Source organism: Simochromis diagramma, unplaced genomic scaffold, assembly GCF_900408965.1.
Source record: "Simochromis diagramma unplaced genomic scaffold, fSimDia1.1 OVJJ01000545.1, whole genome shotgun sequence".
In the NCBI taxonomy this organism is placed as follows: Eukaryota; Metazoa; Chordata; class Actinopteri; order Cichliformes; family Cichlidae; genus Simochromis; species Simochromis diagramma.
In genome coordinates, this window is record NW_024387371.1 from 6429255 (window position 1) to 6447541 (window position 18287).

General features: G+C 41.0%; 1 protein-coding gene across 2 annotated transcripts; it reads right to left on the reverse strand.

The window, feature by feature from the left end:
• Nucleotides 1-6391: 6391 nt before the first annotated feature.
• Nucleotides 6392-17150, reverse strand: tspy (testis specific protein Y-linked). 2 transcript variants are annotated; one of them, XM_040008077.1, is made up of 8 exons: nucleotides 15621-17150; nucleotides 15438-15515; nucleotides 15244-15355; nucleotides 12530-12684; nucleotides 9787-9863; nucleotides 9449-9624; nucleotides 9205-9252; nucleotides 6392-7964 (listed from the first exon to the last, which is right to left on the reverse strand). In XM_040008077.1, the coding sequence occupies exons 1-8, from the start codon at nucleotides 16572-16574 to the stop codon at nucleotides 7918-7920; spliced, it is 1647 nt and encodes a 548-aa protein (XP_039864011.1). In that variant the 5' UTR covers nucleotides 16575-17150; the 3' UTR covers nucleotides 6392-7917. The 2 variants fall into 2 exon arrangements, with proteins under 2 accessions (XP_039864011.1, XP_039864012.1); XM_040008078.1 differs by lacking the exon at nucleotides 9205-9252 and having other exon boundaries at nucleotides 15621-17147.
• Between the last annotated feature and the right edge of the window lie 1137 nt (nucleotides 17151-18287).

An 18287-nucleotide genomic window follows, 5' to 3' on the forward strand; every position in this document is an offset into this window, starting at 1 on the left:
GAACACTCTAATCTTCAACGCTTAAATCTATCTTTAATGCACGTTTTCTGGTTTGATTCCTCATCACACCAGCAGAGTATGTGAAATCACTGACCTTATCAGAAGCTGGGTATCAGCCACATGTGATCTACAGGCGGCAAAGTGTGTCAAAATGTATCCAGGAGAGCGCCTTTGTTTCCTGCCCCACTGGAGGCATCCTTCTGTTTCCAGTTGCGGAAATGACTCATGACTGTGTGCCGGGTTCAAGTTTCCATGTGCTCTCAACTTTGGCCATGGACACCAATAAACTGACCAGCTCCCACCCTTCACAAGCACTCATTAACGTCATTTGTACAGTATCTTTCACTGCATCATCCTGTGTTCTTATCTCCCCAGCATTCATACACTGCTGCCTCAACTTGCTAAAGTCATAGCAACATCCCCTCACTGAGTGTTGCGGTTGGTGTTTTTGCTCTGTGTACGTGAGTCTATCCCTGTTAACTCCAGCATGATGGATGATTTTGTTGGAGACAGACTGTAGGATTAGGAAACAACATTGGCTGGTTTTCTGGTCCACAAAAAGCCCCCCTCAAGTGGCTCTTCTTCCCTAATGGATAGGTAATGTGAAATGTGAGGTAGACATTGATCCCTGTAGGCCAACCAAAAACTCCTGGTGAATCCTGGGACCTCAGACCCATCAATCATTTCCAGAGCCAGGGTATTGTCCCCGCAAGGAAAGACAACCTATTATTTTAACCCCCTGATGGGTTTTCATGCAGTGTATTGATGAACTGAAGAGTGTCTGAACATGCCAGCGGCTCTGAGGCATGTCCAGGGCATCACCATTACATGAAATCACCTTAAGAAGAAATTATAGGGTAGAGAAAATAAGACTATAAGACATTCACAAGAATTGTTTGCCCTGTGTTCAGTGACAAAGCTTTCCACGCAGATTAACAAGCCTTGCAATTATTATCTTACAGGTCCGAAAAAATGTAAACATCACAATGGATGAAAAGAGAGCAGGTGCTGTGCGACACTCACGAACTTCACACACCAGTGATTATCAAAGGAGAACAACTTTGGAAAACATCTTTGACATGAAGGGTGCATACGTGGCGCACATTCCAGACACAGCCTGCTCACCACACAGCGGATTGGGAATGAGGTGAGTGCAGACTTTTAGTGCAAACACTCTACAAACATAATGTAGCTTCGGCTTCTTTGAGATGGAGCACCGTCTGCAGTCGTCCAACATGCCACGTGTCTACAGGGCCAGCCAGCCCGCCATCTGCCTTGAAGACAAGACTGGCACTTTCCCTTGTAATAAAACGCAGCTGGGAGATTCAACAGCTGTTGAAGAAGAGCTCTTTCCAAATAACAAGGGGTATGTGCGTGCGTGTGTGTGTGGTTGGCAGGGAGGGTAGCTGTATTTCAAAAGAGGATAGTGAGGATGTAAGCAGATGAGTGCAAGCACAGTCCCCGTGTCTTAAAAGGTAGACCTGTCAGCACTCTTTGAAAAGTCTTTGGTAATAGCTGGTTAATGGTTAAGTGTCCCAGTGGGAGAAAAACAGTTCAAAATGTTATTTGTTTTGAGTATTTATGACTCGAGCTCTATCTTAACCTCTGCCACAGACATTGTTTGCGCTAAGAGAATTAGTGAAAAATGTGGCAAGCTGAACAAAGTGAGAATACAGTGCATGCGGGTCTTTCTTTGACAGATAAATTTGTATGCCGGCGCACATGCATACAGTGTGTGCATGTCGGCACGGAGACACAAACTCACGCGCGTTCGCGTCTGCTGCTCGAATTGAAATTAAATTGATTTCTCTTATCTCCGTCCACACCCTTGCTCCCTGCTCCCTTCGCACATATCCTTGAGACACCAGACTCCAGGTGAATTTCAATGTCAAAGACACAAAAGGTAACGCAGAAGCTGCAATCTGTTCATTCTGTCAAGAAGTTGTGTGTGTGTGTGTGTGTGTGTGTAGGTGTGCACTTGTGTGCATGTCTACAGTACGTGCAGTGTGATTGGTTGGGGATAGGCCTATTCATCTGTCTGGTGTGATCGTGGCTCTGTAACTGGGCCTAGGCGTGAGTATGCACTCTGTGATCTCCCAGATAAGAGTCATCCATCTGCTGTGTGTATCTGTCAGGGCCCGGGCAGCCCTGCTTATCACTGCACTCATCCATTTCCCTCAGTCATACTCACTCCATTCTCTTCTCATTTTAGCTGTTCTCTCTGCTGCACTACTGAAATGCTGTGCTTCATCTTGATTATCTGACGAGCAGTGGATCCCGCTCGCGTTAAAAACCCGAAGGCGTGTTTATGTGACGCGCGGCTCCTGCAAGCGTGCGTGCACCCCGAAGCGTGCACATCGAATGCAAGCTTCGCAAACAGCAGTACAAGACCTACATTTGCAGACACACACTCACGCACAGGTAGTTGTTATTCAAGGAGGCCTATCTCACACCGTCAGATTATCCACTATTGATGAGCCTCAGAGAGCAGCTCATGCCCCTTTTTTTGTACACATTGCAGGAGAAAAAATAACCTCCCCCACATTAATCACAGATGAGGAATTAGCTCCCCTGTGTTGTTCTTTCATTTTTTTTGTCACCGTTAATCGGCCTGAGATTCTTAAGATGCACTGAAAAAAAAGCGAAGAACATGAAGCAGCATGACAAGATGATTTGTGTACAGTAGCAACAAGAGCTCAACCCAGGGTAGTGTAGTTTACGCCGGAGAATCCATTTAGGATTTTGCCACCCCACACATAACAAAGGCTTCACAGACTACCCTCAGACCACAAAGCAGCCTGAGGATGGTTTTACCCTCCCAGCAATCTGTACTTAGTTTGTCACAATCAATATTGTAGGAACCAACCTCATTATTAATTCATAGTCATGAAAACATGTGGTGCTTTGAGATAGGCCAAAAAAAACTACTTCAAAGAGGAGACAAACACTGTTTCACATGGGATCACTTCATGTGGCCATAATGTGTTTCATCATCAGTATTAATAGTATAGGCCCATCCTAGACCGCATACCCCGGGTGCTGCTACAACAGGACAGGTTTTCGCTAGTGGAATATTTATAGCTGTGCATTAAAAGTGGAATCAGGGGTTTAAGTGTACCATTGCAACAGCACTGCTGGTCCTTTGTCTGGGCCTGTCCAAAAATGTCTTGCCCGTGGCTATTTGCAGTGCTACATTTGAAATGTCAGTGATAACAAACACTGCCGTCAAATCAAAGTTGGAATACAATAAAGAACAGCTGTATCTCAGCGGGTCTTCTTTGATTCTTCCCGTCAAGATGCAAGTGCTGCAGCCAAACATATCTGAGATCACTTTAATAAGTCACACATCTATAACTTATTAGAAGCGGTTCGTGTTCGTGTGAGACAGCTGAGGGAAGACTTAATCATTTCTCATTTCTACACACCTAATAGCCTAAATACTGCTGTCAAATTTGGCTGTTTATGAGATATTAGATTCACTCATTAAAAACAAAAAAAATTGACAGCTATTCTAACAATAGATTGGCTTAACCACACTGCCATCTTGTGGCTATTTTATTATCATTATGAAATCCTTTAACTCTTTCCACCTTGGAAACTTACTAGAGGGCAAGCCTTGTTTCTATGAACTGAGTGGTTTCTGTCTTGTTTTAATGCTACTTAAAGAACAAAGAGGCTGAGTGTGCATCAGAAGGTAGTGAGGGTGATCCCTGTCTATGCAGTTTATTGGGACTACTCTTGGAAAAACCCAGAACCTATTCTAATGGTTATAAAACCACTTTTTTATTAATGAATACTGAGTTGTCAAAGCTCATCTTTAAAGGTACAGGAGAGGTGATCAAATGCTGTCTTTATGGAAAGAAGAGCTAAACAGTCTTATTGAGATCTGGAACCTTTTTTTAAAGGCAGACTGATATACAATAACCTCAGTAATGTGCAAAAGTTTTGGACCACTCATCATTTCTTTACACTTTGTTTCTAAGCAGCCAGGCGTGCTTGTCATTTCTAAGTTGGCCTTGAGCAATAACACCACAATTTCTGAAGGTCTCTCACAGTTTTTCTTTAATAGTATTTTGCACCACCAAGGTGTTTCTCAAAGAGCTGTTAGCTGAACACTTGAGGAAACTGGACAAGCGATCAAATCAATGATGAATCCAAATTAGATATTTTTGGTTCACTATGTACAGAAGAGATCAAGAGGGAGAAACAACAGTGAATGTCTCCATCCATCTGTAAACATGGTGGAGGCTCTGTCATGGTTTGGGGCTGCATTTCAGCCAGTAGTGTTGAGGATCTCTTCAAACTTGATGGAATTATAAATACAGAAAAGTACTTATTGGGAAAGTGTCAGTGGCTTCAGTCGTGGATTGGCCTCCCTAGAGCCAGTATCGAAATAGTGTGGAATCAGACTGAAAACAAAAGACAAACCAGCTAACATCCAAGGAAGAGCTTTGGGAGAATTGTACAAACTCGTTTTTTCCTTTTTGTACTGTATTTGCATGTACATTTGCACATTTTCTTGGCAAAATGCAAAGAGGGCGATTTAAATCTTTTTCTCAGAAGTGTACTTGCACAACAATACAGGCACACAAACACAAAGAAACACATTATACATGGTCAGAATTAAAAGCAGGTGCAAGTGTGTCACTGAGTGCATTTGTATGCATCAGAGGATCTGAACCCAGATGTTACAGGCTCGATGTGAATAAGAGGAAGAGAGATATCCAGTGACTAGATGTTGTAAATATTATATATTTATGTTTTTAAAATTTTTTTTATTGCGTAGTGGGGCAGTGAAGAGGAACAGGTAAGTGAGGGGTAAGAAAATATTTAAGAAGCCAAACACATAGCAGCAATTAAATACATTTAGGTATATAGATATGATCAAGACGAGGATCAGAATGGTGATTTAAGTGATTCAAGTGAGTTGTTAGTGGCAGACGGGCTGGTCTGATATCTGAAATTGCACATCAACTGGGAGTTTCCCCACACAACCATCTCTAGGGTTTACAAAGAATGGTCTGAAAAAGAGAAACGATCCAGTGAGTGGCATCTCCACTGGTGAAAAACTGGTCAGACAAGAATGGCTAAACTAATTTGAGATAAGTGCAACTCCTGTCAGCAGAAACAGAGAAGTGGGTGCTACAAGTGCTACAATTCACACAGAGGTTCACCGTAAATTGTAGAATAGAAGACTAGAAAATGTTGCCTGGTCTCATGAGCCTCAATTTCTGCTGCAACATTTGGACGGTGGGGTCAAAATTTGGAGTAAACAACATTCACCCCGCCTTATATCAGAGGCTCAGGCTAGTGGTGGTAGTGTCATGATGTGAGGGGTGTTTTCTTGCCAGACTTTGAGCCCCTTAGTAACAACCGAATACTGTGTAAACACCACAGCATACCAGGATATTTTTGCTGAAAAAGTCCATCCCATTTCGACCAAAGTGTACCCATCTTCTGATGAGTCGCACCAAGTAAAAAGATCTCAAACTGGGATCTTGAACACGATAAAGAGCTCACTGTGCTCAAACGTCCTCCAGAGTCGACAGATCTGAAGCCATAAAGAGCACCTATGGAATGTGGTGGAACGGCAGATTCAGATCACGATGTGCAGCCGATAAATCCACAGCAACCGTGTGATGCTATCGTGTCGATACAAATCAAAACCTCTGGGAAATCTTTCCTGCACCTTATTGAATCTGTGCATGAAGAATTAAGCCAGCTTTTAATGCAAACAGGGGTAAAACCGGGTACTAACCATGTATACCTAAAGAAGTGGCCAGTGAGTGTATATTTGGGCATAAACTCCACAATAGATAACAAAAATTTTCTCTAGCACAGCGGTCCCCAACCGTTTTTGCGCCACGGACCGGTTTATGTCCGACAATATTTTCACAGACTTTCCTTTAAGGCAGGGGTCTCCAACTCCAGGCCTCGAGGGCCGGTGTCCTGCAGGTTTTAGATCTCACCCTGGGTCAACACACCTGAATCAAATGATTAGTTCATTACCAGGCCTCTGGAGAACTGCAAGACATGTTGAATCAGCTGTGTTGGATCAAGGACACATCTAAAACCTGCAGGACATCGGCCCTCGAGGCCTGGAGTTGGAGACACCTGCTTTAAGGTGTTGCAGGAAAATACAACAAAATAAAACCGGTACCAAAATAAAGATGATTTATTCATAACACACGGAAAAAGACCCAGGGAAACAGAGTTAACGATAAAAACGATGAAAAATAACGATAAAAACCAATAAAACCCCTGAAAACCATCCATGTCACACCCGAGCCTCAACTCTCGCGGCCCGGTACCAAACGACTCGCACATCGGTACTGGTCCGTGGCCCGGGTGTTGGGGACAGGGGATCTAGCATATGTCAACCACACAGACAAAGTGAAACAACTGTCTATTTTATTAGGTCTGAGCAAAAACTTGACATTTATCTTTAAAACAAAAAAAGAAAAAAAATTACCCAAAACAACAAACAAGTAGGTATCTGTAACTACAGTGTTCTATAAAACACAGCACACAAAATATAACCTTCTGATCATGTTTATGAAAAACCCTCCAGATTATTTGATAAATTCATCCATGGATTAAACATGTTTTGCCTTATCCAAAAGACAACGCAGAAGTATTATTTACAGGTTCCTTGCTAAGAAAAGTAAGCAATACAAATACTAGCTTTGTTACAGTGCACCCCATCTGTTGCTGTGAATTTAACATTTACTAACACTGTGCGCAGAAAATTACTTCCCCCCCACACGGCCTTGTAAGGAATATAATCACTTCATCTTATATTTCGTGCTCACAGGCATGCCATAATTTGGATTTGTAGAAAAAACAAAGTAATAAATACCATCATTTTAAGCAGATAACACAAACCTTAAACACGTTACATTAGATTAAACCTTCAATGATTTAGAAAGTAAATTTCAAATTAAGTTAAAATCTAAAAGAAAATCAAATATCAAAACTCTTCTTACTCAAGGAGTGCTTTACAAAAATCCACAAAAACGTCAAACTACGCAATGATTTTAAACACCAGAGATGGTTTACAGACTGCTGATGGAGGCTGGTGTGTAGCAAGACAGGACACGTAGAGTAGGGGAGAAAGAAAAACCCGAAACAAAACACAGGTAGTCTATTAAAACAATAATTGTTCCTACTTACTACAGTAGAGTACACGTTTCTTTATACACAACCGACAATAACCAGAGTGTGTAAATGTCTGAAAAGCCAGCACGGTTCTTTCAACGCGACTACCGCCATGATCATCCCTGAGAACAAATTTTGGTTCAGTACTCAGTGCATCTAAAATGTACTGTAACTATATCAAATTTAAACTGTGACATATTTGCTTTGTCACATGTCGATTCCTAAAAAACCCAGAAAACAAACAAACAAAAGAAAAGCCCAAATGTGACAAGATTGCTAATAAAGCCTCGGAAGGCTTCACTGTTATTTGAAGAATATGCAATGCAAAGTTTTATGCCACCAAATAGGGGCAATCAGAAAACTCACCTACACGCGTACAGGTTGTAGTACAATGCTCTTTAAATCGAAAAACAGTAGAAGAACCAGGAGGCATAATATGCCCAAGAATCTGCTTAGAAAAAAAAACAACTGCAAAAAGTGTATCAGAGTACATCAGAAGACACAGTACCAACTGTATAAAACAGAGGGGAAACGCGCTGCCTTGGCTTTGTTGTTACAGTTAAACCTGATTTAAAATGCTTCTGTGTGTTTATTTGTTATAAAAAACAAAACAAAACTGGATATTCTGTGCATAAAAATGACTAACATCAGGAAGAAGGGTTTAATGTTTGCTGTTAGTCTTCACAAACCAAGCATTCTCTTCATCCTCTCGGTCTCTGGTCCCTGCGGTGACTCCTTCAAGCTCACGTCTTCTTCTTCTTATGCTCCCTCTTCCTCTTCTTCCTCCTGATCGCTGTCGTCGGAGCCTACAGGACAAAAATCAGACGTCTATCGTTTCAATGGGTCGCTTTAATTATCCCACAAAGCAAACTTTAAAATAAAAAAGGTAAATAAAAAAAAAAAAAATACCATAATTTAAAAGAGTAGGAAAGAGGAAAACGATTATGAATTGAATCCATGTATTGTTCATTCTTTGATTTATTTGTGTTTGGTTTTAAATATAGATTTGGGGAAAATGAATTTTCTTATTTTGTTTCTTTTCTGTTTTGAAACCTAAATTGAAAGGAAAGAAATAGTGATGTTTTTTATTTTTACTTAAAAAAACAAAACAAACAAACAAACAAAAAAAACAGGTAAGCATGCAGTGAAAAAGATTTAGTTTTGCTGTAGTAATTATGGCTCTAATTAAATCCTATGAGAAATGTATTAATGAGCCTTTTAAAATTGGGAAAGCACTTAAGAAAGTCACAGCTGGTATGGCTCAAGAATGTTTTATAACACTGAAATAGACCTTATATTGCCTTATTATCCCAACCCTTCAGCTCTCTCAGGCCCCTTTCCCGTGGATCCAGCTCCCAGTTTGGGTTTAGGAGACAGACACCCTTCCTGCTTTCTAGATAAGGCTTAAACTGTTGCGGTTTGATAAAACTTACAGTTACGGCTGGATCAGAGGACCCTGAATTTTCCCTTAGTTATTCTCCTATAGGCTCAGGCTGTTGGGGGACTTCCCAAATTCTCCACTCCCCATGTGTTTATAAACCACTACTCAAGTCAATAATGTGTCCTGTAGTTTCTTGTACCATCTGTTGTTCATCATATCCCTATGCTCCTCTTTTCTATCTTCTCGGTCTGTGGATGCCTGCCCTCTCCCTGAGCCTGGTTTTGCTGGAGGCTAAAAGGGAGTTCATCCTCCCCACTGTCACCGTCCTTGCTCACATCATATTACTGTAGAGTCTTGACATCACAATATAAAGTGCCTTGAGATGAAAGTTACAGTAGAAAAAAACTGAGAAAAACTGAATTGTGTTGAAATTGCGCTCTTATTTTCATTATAACACTATAACAAAGTAAATACAAATATTTTTTCAGTCATGGTTTAAAAACTCAAATAAAACAAGATGTTTGTTGTTTTTCTGATTCAGCTTAAATAAATCAAAGAATGAAGGATACGTAGACTGAAATGCCACCCGCAGATTCAACAGCCTCCCACTGATTATTTGTGACAATGGTGAATTTGTAGCGCTGCTGTTAAGAGTGATGTCTTACCGTCGATCACAATCTCTCCACCATCCTCCTCCTCCCCTGGGCTCTCATCTGAGGAGGAGATATTTCTTGTCTATTCAGTTTAACCCGCATTACTCATACATTTAAATTTCAGCTACAACACAGCCCAGCGAGCTCAACACTAAATGGACGCAGACATCCATTTTCAAAATAAGCTAGAAGTGAGAATGAGCTTCTGTATAATGCGGGATTTGAACCGTTTTATCCGTCCCGTCTTGGCACTGACCTGCACTTTGCCCTCTTTCCTCCTCTTCTTCGCCTTCCTCCTCCTCCTCTTCCTCATCCCTACTGTTGCCTTGTTCAGCTTCACCAGCCTCCTCACCGGGTTCATCATCCGAGTCAGAGATCACAACACACTCGTCTCCGTTGCCGTTGTCAGCCGTTCTAGCCCCCGTGCCACTACTGCAAAATTAAAAAAAATAAACCTTCACATTAACAGTAAACACGCTCTTTGTTTTGATGTGCAGCCCACTCAGCTACTGAGAATACTTCTATATTTTACGGCTTACGATGTGCGTTTCTCCCACTGACTGTTAGTTGGTAGGATCTGTGAGTTTGTTTTACCTGCCGTTCTCCCTCGGTTCCCAGAGAGGAGTGAGGTAGTATCTCAGAGGGTCTCTGTACAGGTCGTCCTTAAGAATCTGAAGAACAGCACGAATTTCATTTCAGTACATTTCAATATGTTGAGATGCACATGTTCAGTTTCACACACCATGTGCATTCCTGCCAGAGGCAAATGTTTGAATAGAAAACACACAATGCACCCCCACAGACACACACAAACACGTTTTCCTGATGGCATTGTTTAAGAATTTTCCTATTATAGGGCTTCCATCAGAAAATGTAACCCTGGCGGCTTTGGTCAGGTGGGCAATTTAATGTCGCGCTCAATTAATATGGAACTATTAATTCAATCTTTTGAGGCAGAGAAAAAAAAACACACATTAACTATTAACTGAAGAGGGAGCAGCATTTGGGCCTCAGTGCGTCCCTGCACACACAGCGGGTGATGAGAGAGAGAGAAAAACAACAGGGAGTTCATTTCCCAATTTACAGCTTATACCAGCGAAAGCCCACTGAAGCACATCACTAACAAAGGGCAAAGCCTGAGCCAGCCATAAGTGAACAAATATGGACTTAGAAATGGTAAATCGACTGGTATTTTTACAGTGATTTCTACTTACTGAGCTCTGAAAGCACTTTTTCACAACACGTCACTTGGATCGGATCAGCTGCCAGTTGTGCTTGGCATGCAAAACATTTATTAATAATCGTTCATCTCTCAATAGTTAAAAACCCTCAAATCGCCAGTAATGGCAGATCAATATATTGATCGGCTTCTGCTCCATACTTACAGTGGCTTATACATTTGTAGAACATGTGAAAAAGCCGGTGTTTAAGACCGAGAGGAGATACAAGGCATCCGGCTTCAAAATCTGGCAAATATCCTGGCGCCATCCGCTGTGGCGACCCCATGTGAATAACGGAGCAGCCAAAAGAAGCTTAATCTGTCACACTCACAAGCTGATTGACGCTTCAGATTAAATTTGGGGTTGCTCAAGGACACTTTGACATGGTGGGAATCAAACCACAGAGCTTCAGATTTGTAGATGGCCCACTGTGCCCATAAGGCCCTTTTCCATTAGTACCTACTTGGATCGACGGGTTTTCCGTTACAATCGAGTACCACCCAATCGCTGTCATAGCAACGTGGCTGAACTTCCAGTGATGTAATTAGTATGCGACATGAACGCTACAATCAAGGTGGACATCGAGCGGTCTGAGGCTTTTCATCAGACTCTGAGACCACCGTGTTGTTTTTGTAGCCATTTCCTTGTTTTCGGGGTTTTAAAAATGTTGGTTTTGATTTTCGCGAACGAGACCCTCTCATAGCTCATTGATTGATGCCACTTACCAGCCAATCGGTGGCATGCAGTCTGTTGAAATTACATTTTGGGATTACCTTGGGTTGCTTGGAACCCCCTGATGGAAAACCCTGAAAACCGTGGCAAGCCGACCAGAGTAGGTATTAATGGAAAAGGGGCTTTAGTGACCTCATCAACTAAACAGGTAAAAGAGTATTTAGCTATAACATATGGGTTGGCTCTTTATTTATTTTTAAAATGTCTTTATAGTCTTTTTAAACTGTTAATTTACCATTGAAGCTTTTGTATAAAAATAAATAAATAAATGAACGCACACATTTGCCCAGTGGTGGTCAACTTGATAGACACCCTGATGTTTATATCTGTTAAAAACAAACCAAAACAAAAAAGGAAGTGTCCTTATTGGGGCTGCGCAATTATTTAACATTTATTTTCAACCTCAATTTTGGAAATCAAGATTAAATTGTGTCACATTCTCATTTTACCCCTCTCTTTTCTTTACTTGTGCCCCATCCTTAAAGTCCAACTTTACTCTCAACCAGACTGTGGAAGCTTCAGTTCACTTCACATTTATCTAGTTCAAAAATGCAATTAACTGAAAGAGGAATTTCTTCTATTTTTAAAGGGTAATAAAGTCGCCATTTTTCCAAAGTCTGACTGTAATCATGTTAACTAAATGTGACATAATTGCTTCAAGCATTTGAACTCTGACCCTTTCAGCACACAGCTGGTACACCATGCTTGCAAATAATGATTGTCTAGCAAAATCTAATAATAGGTTAACAAAATACCTCTGAAACTGTTGCAGCCTAGTGGGTCTCAAAGCTTTCGAATACAGCAACACACATTTAAAATCAGGAGATCCTGTTAATCAAAGCTTCAAATAGAAAATGTTTTACCAAGTGAAAACAGAAACTGGAGCTCCTACAACACCGTTACTAAGTCTCCAGGTCTTGATCCAGGTTGATCAGACACAAACATGTTAAAATCTGCACAGTAAATTCTAGTAAAGCTGTTTTTATTTTTCTATTTCGATCTAACCTGCCTGAAATTCTTTACCAGGCAAGGTTATTGTTTCTATTATTTGTTGCTGCTTACTGTTTCTGTTGTATTATTGTATTAAATGTTTGTGGTGGCTGCCGCTTGTCTTTATATTATATTAGGAGTACATTTTTTGCTCTTTCCTCTTGTCTTGAATAGTGAGCGTAATTGTCTGTCCAATTATTGTGTTTATTCTATTATTTGAATCATTTTTAAAAACATCTTGCCAAAGAACTGCACTTGAAAATTAGCCAGCTGACTAACGCTGCCATACTCACAGAAATGTTGATCAATGTGTTGTCCTTATAAACAAATAAATAAAATTATACTTATCGATTTATTTTTGCTACAATCCAATATGTGGGTGTACTCTTGTGTACCTGTGCTACATCATCTTGTCCTGGGCTGCTGTGGTCACTGAACCAGCTGAAAAACGTCTCATAAACACCACGTGAAGACTTCCTGGGTTCACTGTGGGCTGTCAGGTTGTGTCCACGATGCCATAGAATGGGGTTGGAGAACGACATGGGAGATCCTGAAAACATGAGCAGCCAGGATTAGAACATGATACTGAGGATATAAGCTTCCTGCTTGACATCACAAATGATTCTTTCTATTCATGTGCATGACGACAAAGAGTGAAACAGTTAAAGTAATCTCAGCCAATCCTCCATTTCATAATGCAACTGTGCTGTCTGAATACGGTGTGTGCCCTTCTAAAAGCAAGTTTCGCCACTCACCAGCCGTATTGTAACTGGGCTTTTATTTACATGAGTCCCCTAAATCAGTGGTCCTCACTTTATCTTGAGTGCCCCAGAAGCTGAAGTTCACTCTCGCATTCCATATTTTTTTTTTTTTTTTTAAATCAAACAATAAAAAGGAACCCAAACTAAAATGTATTACTTAAAGGTGCAATAACATCAGCAAACCATAAAGATAAGAAACACAATACTTTACTTATCCCAAAGTTAGGAAGAAAAACATTAACAAACATTGACCTTAGTTTCATTTAGTTTATTCCACCTGGCTCACCTGCAGTGAACCTGTATCCTATGGTTTGAAAACCACTGATTTAAATTAACTTTCAATTTAAAAACATAAAACCTGAATGTACAGAATCACTGGTAAGATTGTGGTAAAACAAACAACAAAAAACACATTTGTTGTAACTTCTGCTGCCCTTTTGGCCAGGTTGCTCCTGGAAATGAGATTTAAATCTCAATGAGACTTTCACCTGGATAAATAAACAATAATATAATAATAATGCTTCACAATGTGACACTGACAAATTTGTCAAGTTGTTTGGTTTACTTGCAACTTCTCATTCCCATATATTTTATAGGCAGCTGTAGGGCTGTGCGATATGACCAAAATCTCATATCCCGATATAAGAATTCTATCGTCCCTGATAACGATATAAAATCACAAAAATGTAACATTTTCTGTAAATTCTGTGAATCTCGGGCAGCTCGAATTGCGGGAAGCGTTTCCAGCTGGGCGTCGTGTACCTGGAGTCGAGTGTTTTAACAGATGCATGAAACTATACATTTTTAGACATAAGTTGTAACAGCCGCCGTTTTCTTTGTGAGTATTTATTACATGGCGTGCTGCGGGGAAAAGCCTGTTCTAACGTTTGAGTCTAAGGTTTATTTTTTTTTAGCACCTGGCGGCTCTTTTTTGCTTCTCATCCGTAAATACTGCACACTCTTTCACGTGATTCAGTTTATTTTGAAAAGTTTCAACAGGATCTTGAGCTTTATCGTGAAAGGTTTATGTGGAAAATAAACAAGCAGACACGCGATGATTTTACCGTCATTGTTGCTAACGACAACGCATAAAAACAGTCGCTTGTCCGTCCATAGTGTGGTTATATTAAATATAAGAGAAAGAGAGAACTTTAAGAAATTAATATAGCCACTACAATGACCATCAAAACGATGAAAAAATATTGCCGTAAACAGTTTATTTTGCGACACCACGAAACAAACGATAGCATAAAATGAAACGATAGACGTTTTTATATCGTCATCCGATATATATCGTTATATCGAACAGCCCTAGGCAGCTGTTAATGAAAATTTCCCATTTAGTTGTCATTTTCCCTTCCAAAATATGACCGAATTGGGGGAAAAAAAAGCAAAATTGATAACTCTACTTTTTAAGATTATCCTTATATGCTAGGGCTGTACTGAACCTCATTTTTCACAATACCAGTGTAAATTTTTAAATGATATTAAAATGTCATATCAATATATTATTGACACACCAATGGCATGCATTTACTTTCCCTAGCACACACTACAATGACTCAAGCCCAGACACATCTGAGAGCAAGAACTGCATGTTAGCCTCCATTAACCACTTTGTACCTAATAAGGGAGCTACCATATCAAGCTCCGACAAAGCACAGTGCTTTCCAAAACATGCAAGAAAATTGATCCCAATAAAGGTGGAAACGACAAACTTGTTCCACCAGTTGACGCAAAAACACACCGTTCTACACAAACAGGCTATTAAGGCACATGAGGAGGAGATACTAGGAGCTGGTGATGTGTGACCTAAAGTAAACAAATGCCTCACGTAAGCACTGCAGGAGCACTTCCTAGCTGCACATAATGCAACTAGGGAGTAACCCTTTCCTATCATAAGTTCCTATGTGATAGGAAAATCAAATGGTGGATGGAAATTACTCATGTAGTTGCACGGTGGTAAAAAGAGGGCTTTAAGCAGTCGGTTAAAAAGGTCGACCCAATATACAACATCCCAGGTTGAAAATGTGTTTTAATTATATTTTATTATGTGACAATACTGTGCATATGGTTAAGTAGTAGCTGTCCAACTAAAGTGTGGCAGTTATTTTATGCTTTTTTGGAGAAAACATTTGACTTATGTGGGATGAAAAATGCCCTTCATTTTGATCACACTAATAAATGCTGCAGCCTGCAAGCAGCAACCACTAAAAAAAATGTTTTGTTTTTTTGTGCACTGTCAAAAATCGTATTACTGTATTCTCCAAAAGACTGATATAATTTTGAGGCTACACTATGCTTTACCTAATATCACTTGATTTTATAATCACATGTTTATTTTTTACCTCCCATTCCGAGGTGCAGCTCTTTCATGATGATGTTGTTCTGAAAGTAAGGGTTTCGTCTGAAGTGGAAGCGAATTCTGTAGCCCAATTTGTTATTCTTGAAAGACTCAATCTGAGGAAAAAGGTAGGAAAACGTGTTTTCTTCCATTCTACAAATATGCATCAGCTGAGATTGGGAGAATAAAATGTCCTACCTCAAGATCAGTCATGTAACTAAGAGCGTCTTCATCGGTCTCATCAATGTGAGCTGAGAGATGAGGATGGTTCAACAGCTGGCACATCGAAGTTACGAAAAAACAACAGGACAAATTCACTTTAAATACTCAAACACAGCATGGCAATCGGTCGAGCGTTACACTTTCATATTTTAAGGATACAGCTGTCACCCAAAACCCAGGGATCGTTTTCGTGATAGAACTTCTCTGATCCAGATGCGGGCGCCGCTGACGACTAATCTTCAACTCCAGCCTCTGGTGAAGCCGGGCACTTTTCTTCTCAAGGGCTTCCAGCCTCATCTGTACTTGTGCCAGGAGAGCCACCGACTGCCTCAACTCTGGAGCCATCTTTACAGACACAATGGCACATTCGCCATCATCGTTTTCCTCATTTTCTGATGGGAAAGAGGAGCTCGGTGTGGAGGAAGAGCCAGATACCGATTCATCACCCTCATCTGCTTCAGGCACATCATCTGTATCCTCTCTGTCAGTGCTATGCACAGATGTGGAGCTATCTGCTGCCGCTGCTTGTGTTTTGGAGCCAACTTTTGAGGACTGGTGTCCCCCGCGCTGTTTAAATTTACTCCCTTGTTTCACCTGCTTGGCCTTTTCAGATGAACAAGGAGTCTCTTGGCTGTCTTCTCCGTCCCCCCCTGTGAGACTGGCCAGCGCTTCAGCAGCTGCTATGGCAGCTGAGTCGGATTTGTCCAGAGGAGCTGTGGGACGCCGCTCTATTTCTACTGTTTTCTCTGCTTTGTCTTTTGCATGAGCCGACTCCTGCGGCTTGTCGGTGCTACTGCTGGTGTGGTGGCTGTCAGCGCTGGAGCTGTTGACAGGCTGTGAACTGGTGCCACCAGTGCTCTCTGAACCCTGATCTGCTTTCACAGCGGCTTGTTCCTCTTTGCCATCTTTCGACTGGCCCTCGCTCCCGGCTGCTTCTTTACTCTCGGCTTCACTGTCTTTGCAACTTTCAGAACTAACCCTCGTTTTATCTGGCTGGTCACTAAGTTTTGCGGACTTGCTGGGAATCAGGCTGCCTTCATCCTTATCGGGTGATGGACACCGTTTCCTCGACGCAGAGTCAGCGGACTGTTTGCAGTCCGTCACTTCACTCATGTTAGCTAGCTAGCTAACGAGCTAGGTAGCTCGCAAGCTCGTATAAAATAAACTGAAGTGCAAATAACTGCACGACTGCGCTCGTTTCCGAGATAACACTTTTGGGGTTGACGTTGTGATCGTAGCTCAGCCTACATTCTCCATGAAGCAACAACAGGAAGCAGTGCTCGTATTTCTCTGCGGCCTTGCGGAACGCTGAAAATTAGCACGCTGCTGCTAACGCTGGTTAGCTCGGCTTACCCAATTCTTGCGTCCTCGCAGTCACGGCCGTACCGCATGCTCACAAATAAAATCCTAACAAGAAACACTCGTTCCAGATAATCAAGCCCTGCCACGCTATATCGCCGTTAAGCCGCAATCCGCCTTCTTTATAATAGTTTGTTTTTGCATTATCCGTTAGCTTACTATCCGTTCACCGACGTGATAGAAAAACAATCCTGTGATTGGCTGTGGTACGTCGCGCTAAAATGTCTCGACCAATCACATACAAGGGTGTGTTTACACAGTAATCTGTAGCGGAGCCGCCGCGGGTTTACTGCGCAGCAAGCGCAGGGTCGCGAAAATCATTGCGACAATACTGGGAAACATATTTAAGTGTTTACACGACAGCAGTAAAAAGAGACACTTTACACCACGCTGAACAAATTATGTTAAAATGAAAATATGCACATTAGCCCACAAAAAACCCGCCAGATGTAAGCAAGGACTTGGCTTTGTCTGCATATGAAATCATCTGCGGTGCCCACAGTGGCTTGTGTGGTGGTTAACTGAGTATTGCAGAACGGATGCAGCTTGGGCCTATTCCAAGAGACGATTTCACACATATGGCCATGCATTATAGCCTATTCTGTATATAGGTTGCGTAGCTTCTCCCCCTCGTCAAGTTGCTGAAGGTTATACAGAAGAATCACAAACCAGAGGTCATCTGATCCAAGATAATCAAATCCAAGCAAGAGTCATCTACAGCCAGGGCAACCCCCCGCAAAAAAAGATTTGGAATTATAAGATTATCTTGTAGCATTTCATAATGCAGCCCACAACTAACGGTGTGATTACACTAGAATTAAATGAGATTGCTATGTATTTTATCTGAATTACAATGTAATTACAATTACCTAGCAATACTTGGCAGTAGATGTATTAAAATAAGGAGGTAACAATTCAAGTTTTTACAGAGAAGAAGCAATTAAAAGTAATATTAAGTAATGCTCAGCTTCCAGGTATTATAGCAGAACCCCCCCCCCCAAAGTTTCCCATCTTACACTATAAATATAGCATGCCATAATGTTCATCATGGATGCTCCACTATTGAGTTCTCCATTTGTATTATATATAAAATGTGATAAGGACTGTTCTCCCTTTGCTACACCGGCAAATATCACAGGGCACAGGTCCATACGGTCTTATCATTACAGAGGCCATAGTCTGCATTGCGTGCTGGTGTTTGTTGTTTCTGCTATATGCACGCCAATACAAGGTATAATTGAAATTTAAAATACCAAGTTAAGCCACAAAAAGTGCAGTGATTTTAGAGTGTAAGCTGGAAAATTAGTGTTTTTCTGCTAAAATACCTGGAAATAATACATTTCTTAAAATTATTGGCAGTGTAATTTTTTTCCTGTGAAAACCTGAATTGTATCAACTACAAAGTGTTCCTTGGTAAATATATCATCCCCCTAGATACCCTTGCACTTTGAGAATTTTGTTCTTGAC

Bases quoted from the DNA above. Each gene is read 5' to 3' on its own strand.
- tspy (XM_040008077.1), bottom strand. From the start codon at position 16,574: ATGAGTGAAGTGACGGACTGCAAACAGTCCGCTGACTCTGCGTCGAGG. The intron at 15,356-15,437 runs GTAGGACATTTT...CTTTTTCCTCAG, and splicing joins GTTACATGACTGATCTTGAG to ATTGAGTCTTTCAAGAATAA. The intron at 9,253-9,448 runs GTCAGTGCCAAG...TCTCCTCCTCAG, and splicing joins GGAAAGAGGGCAAAGTGCAG to ATGAGAGCCCAGGGGAGGAG.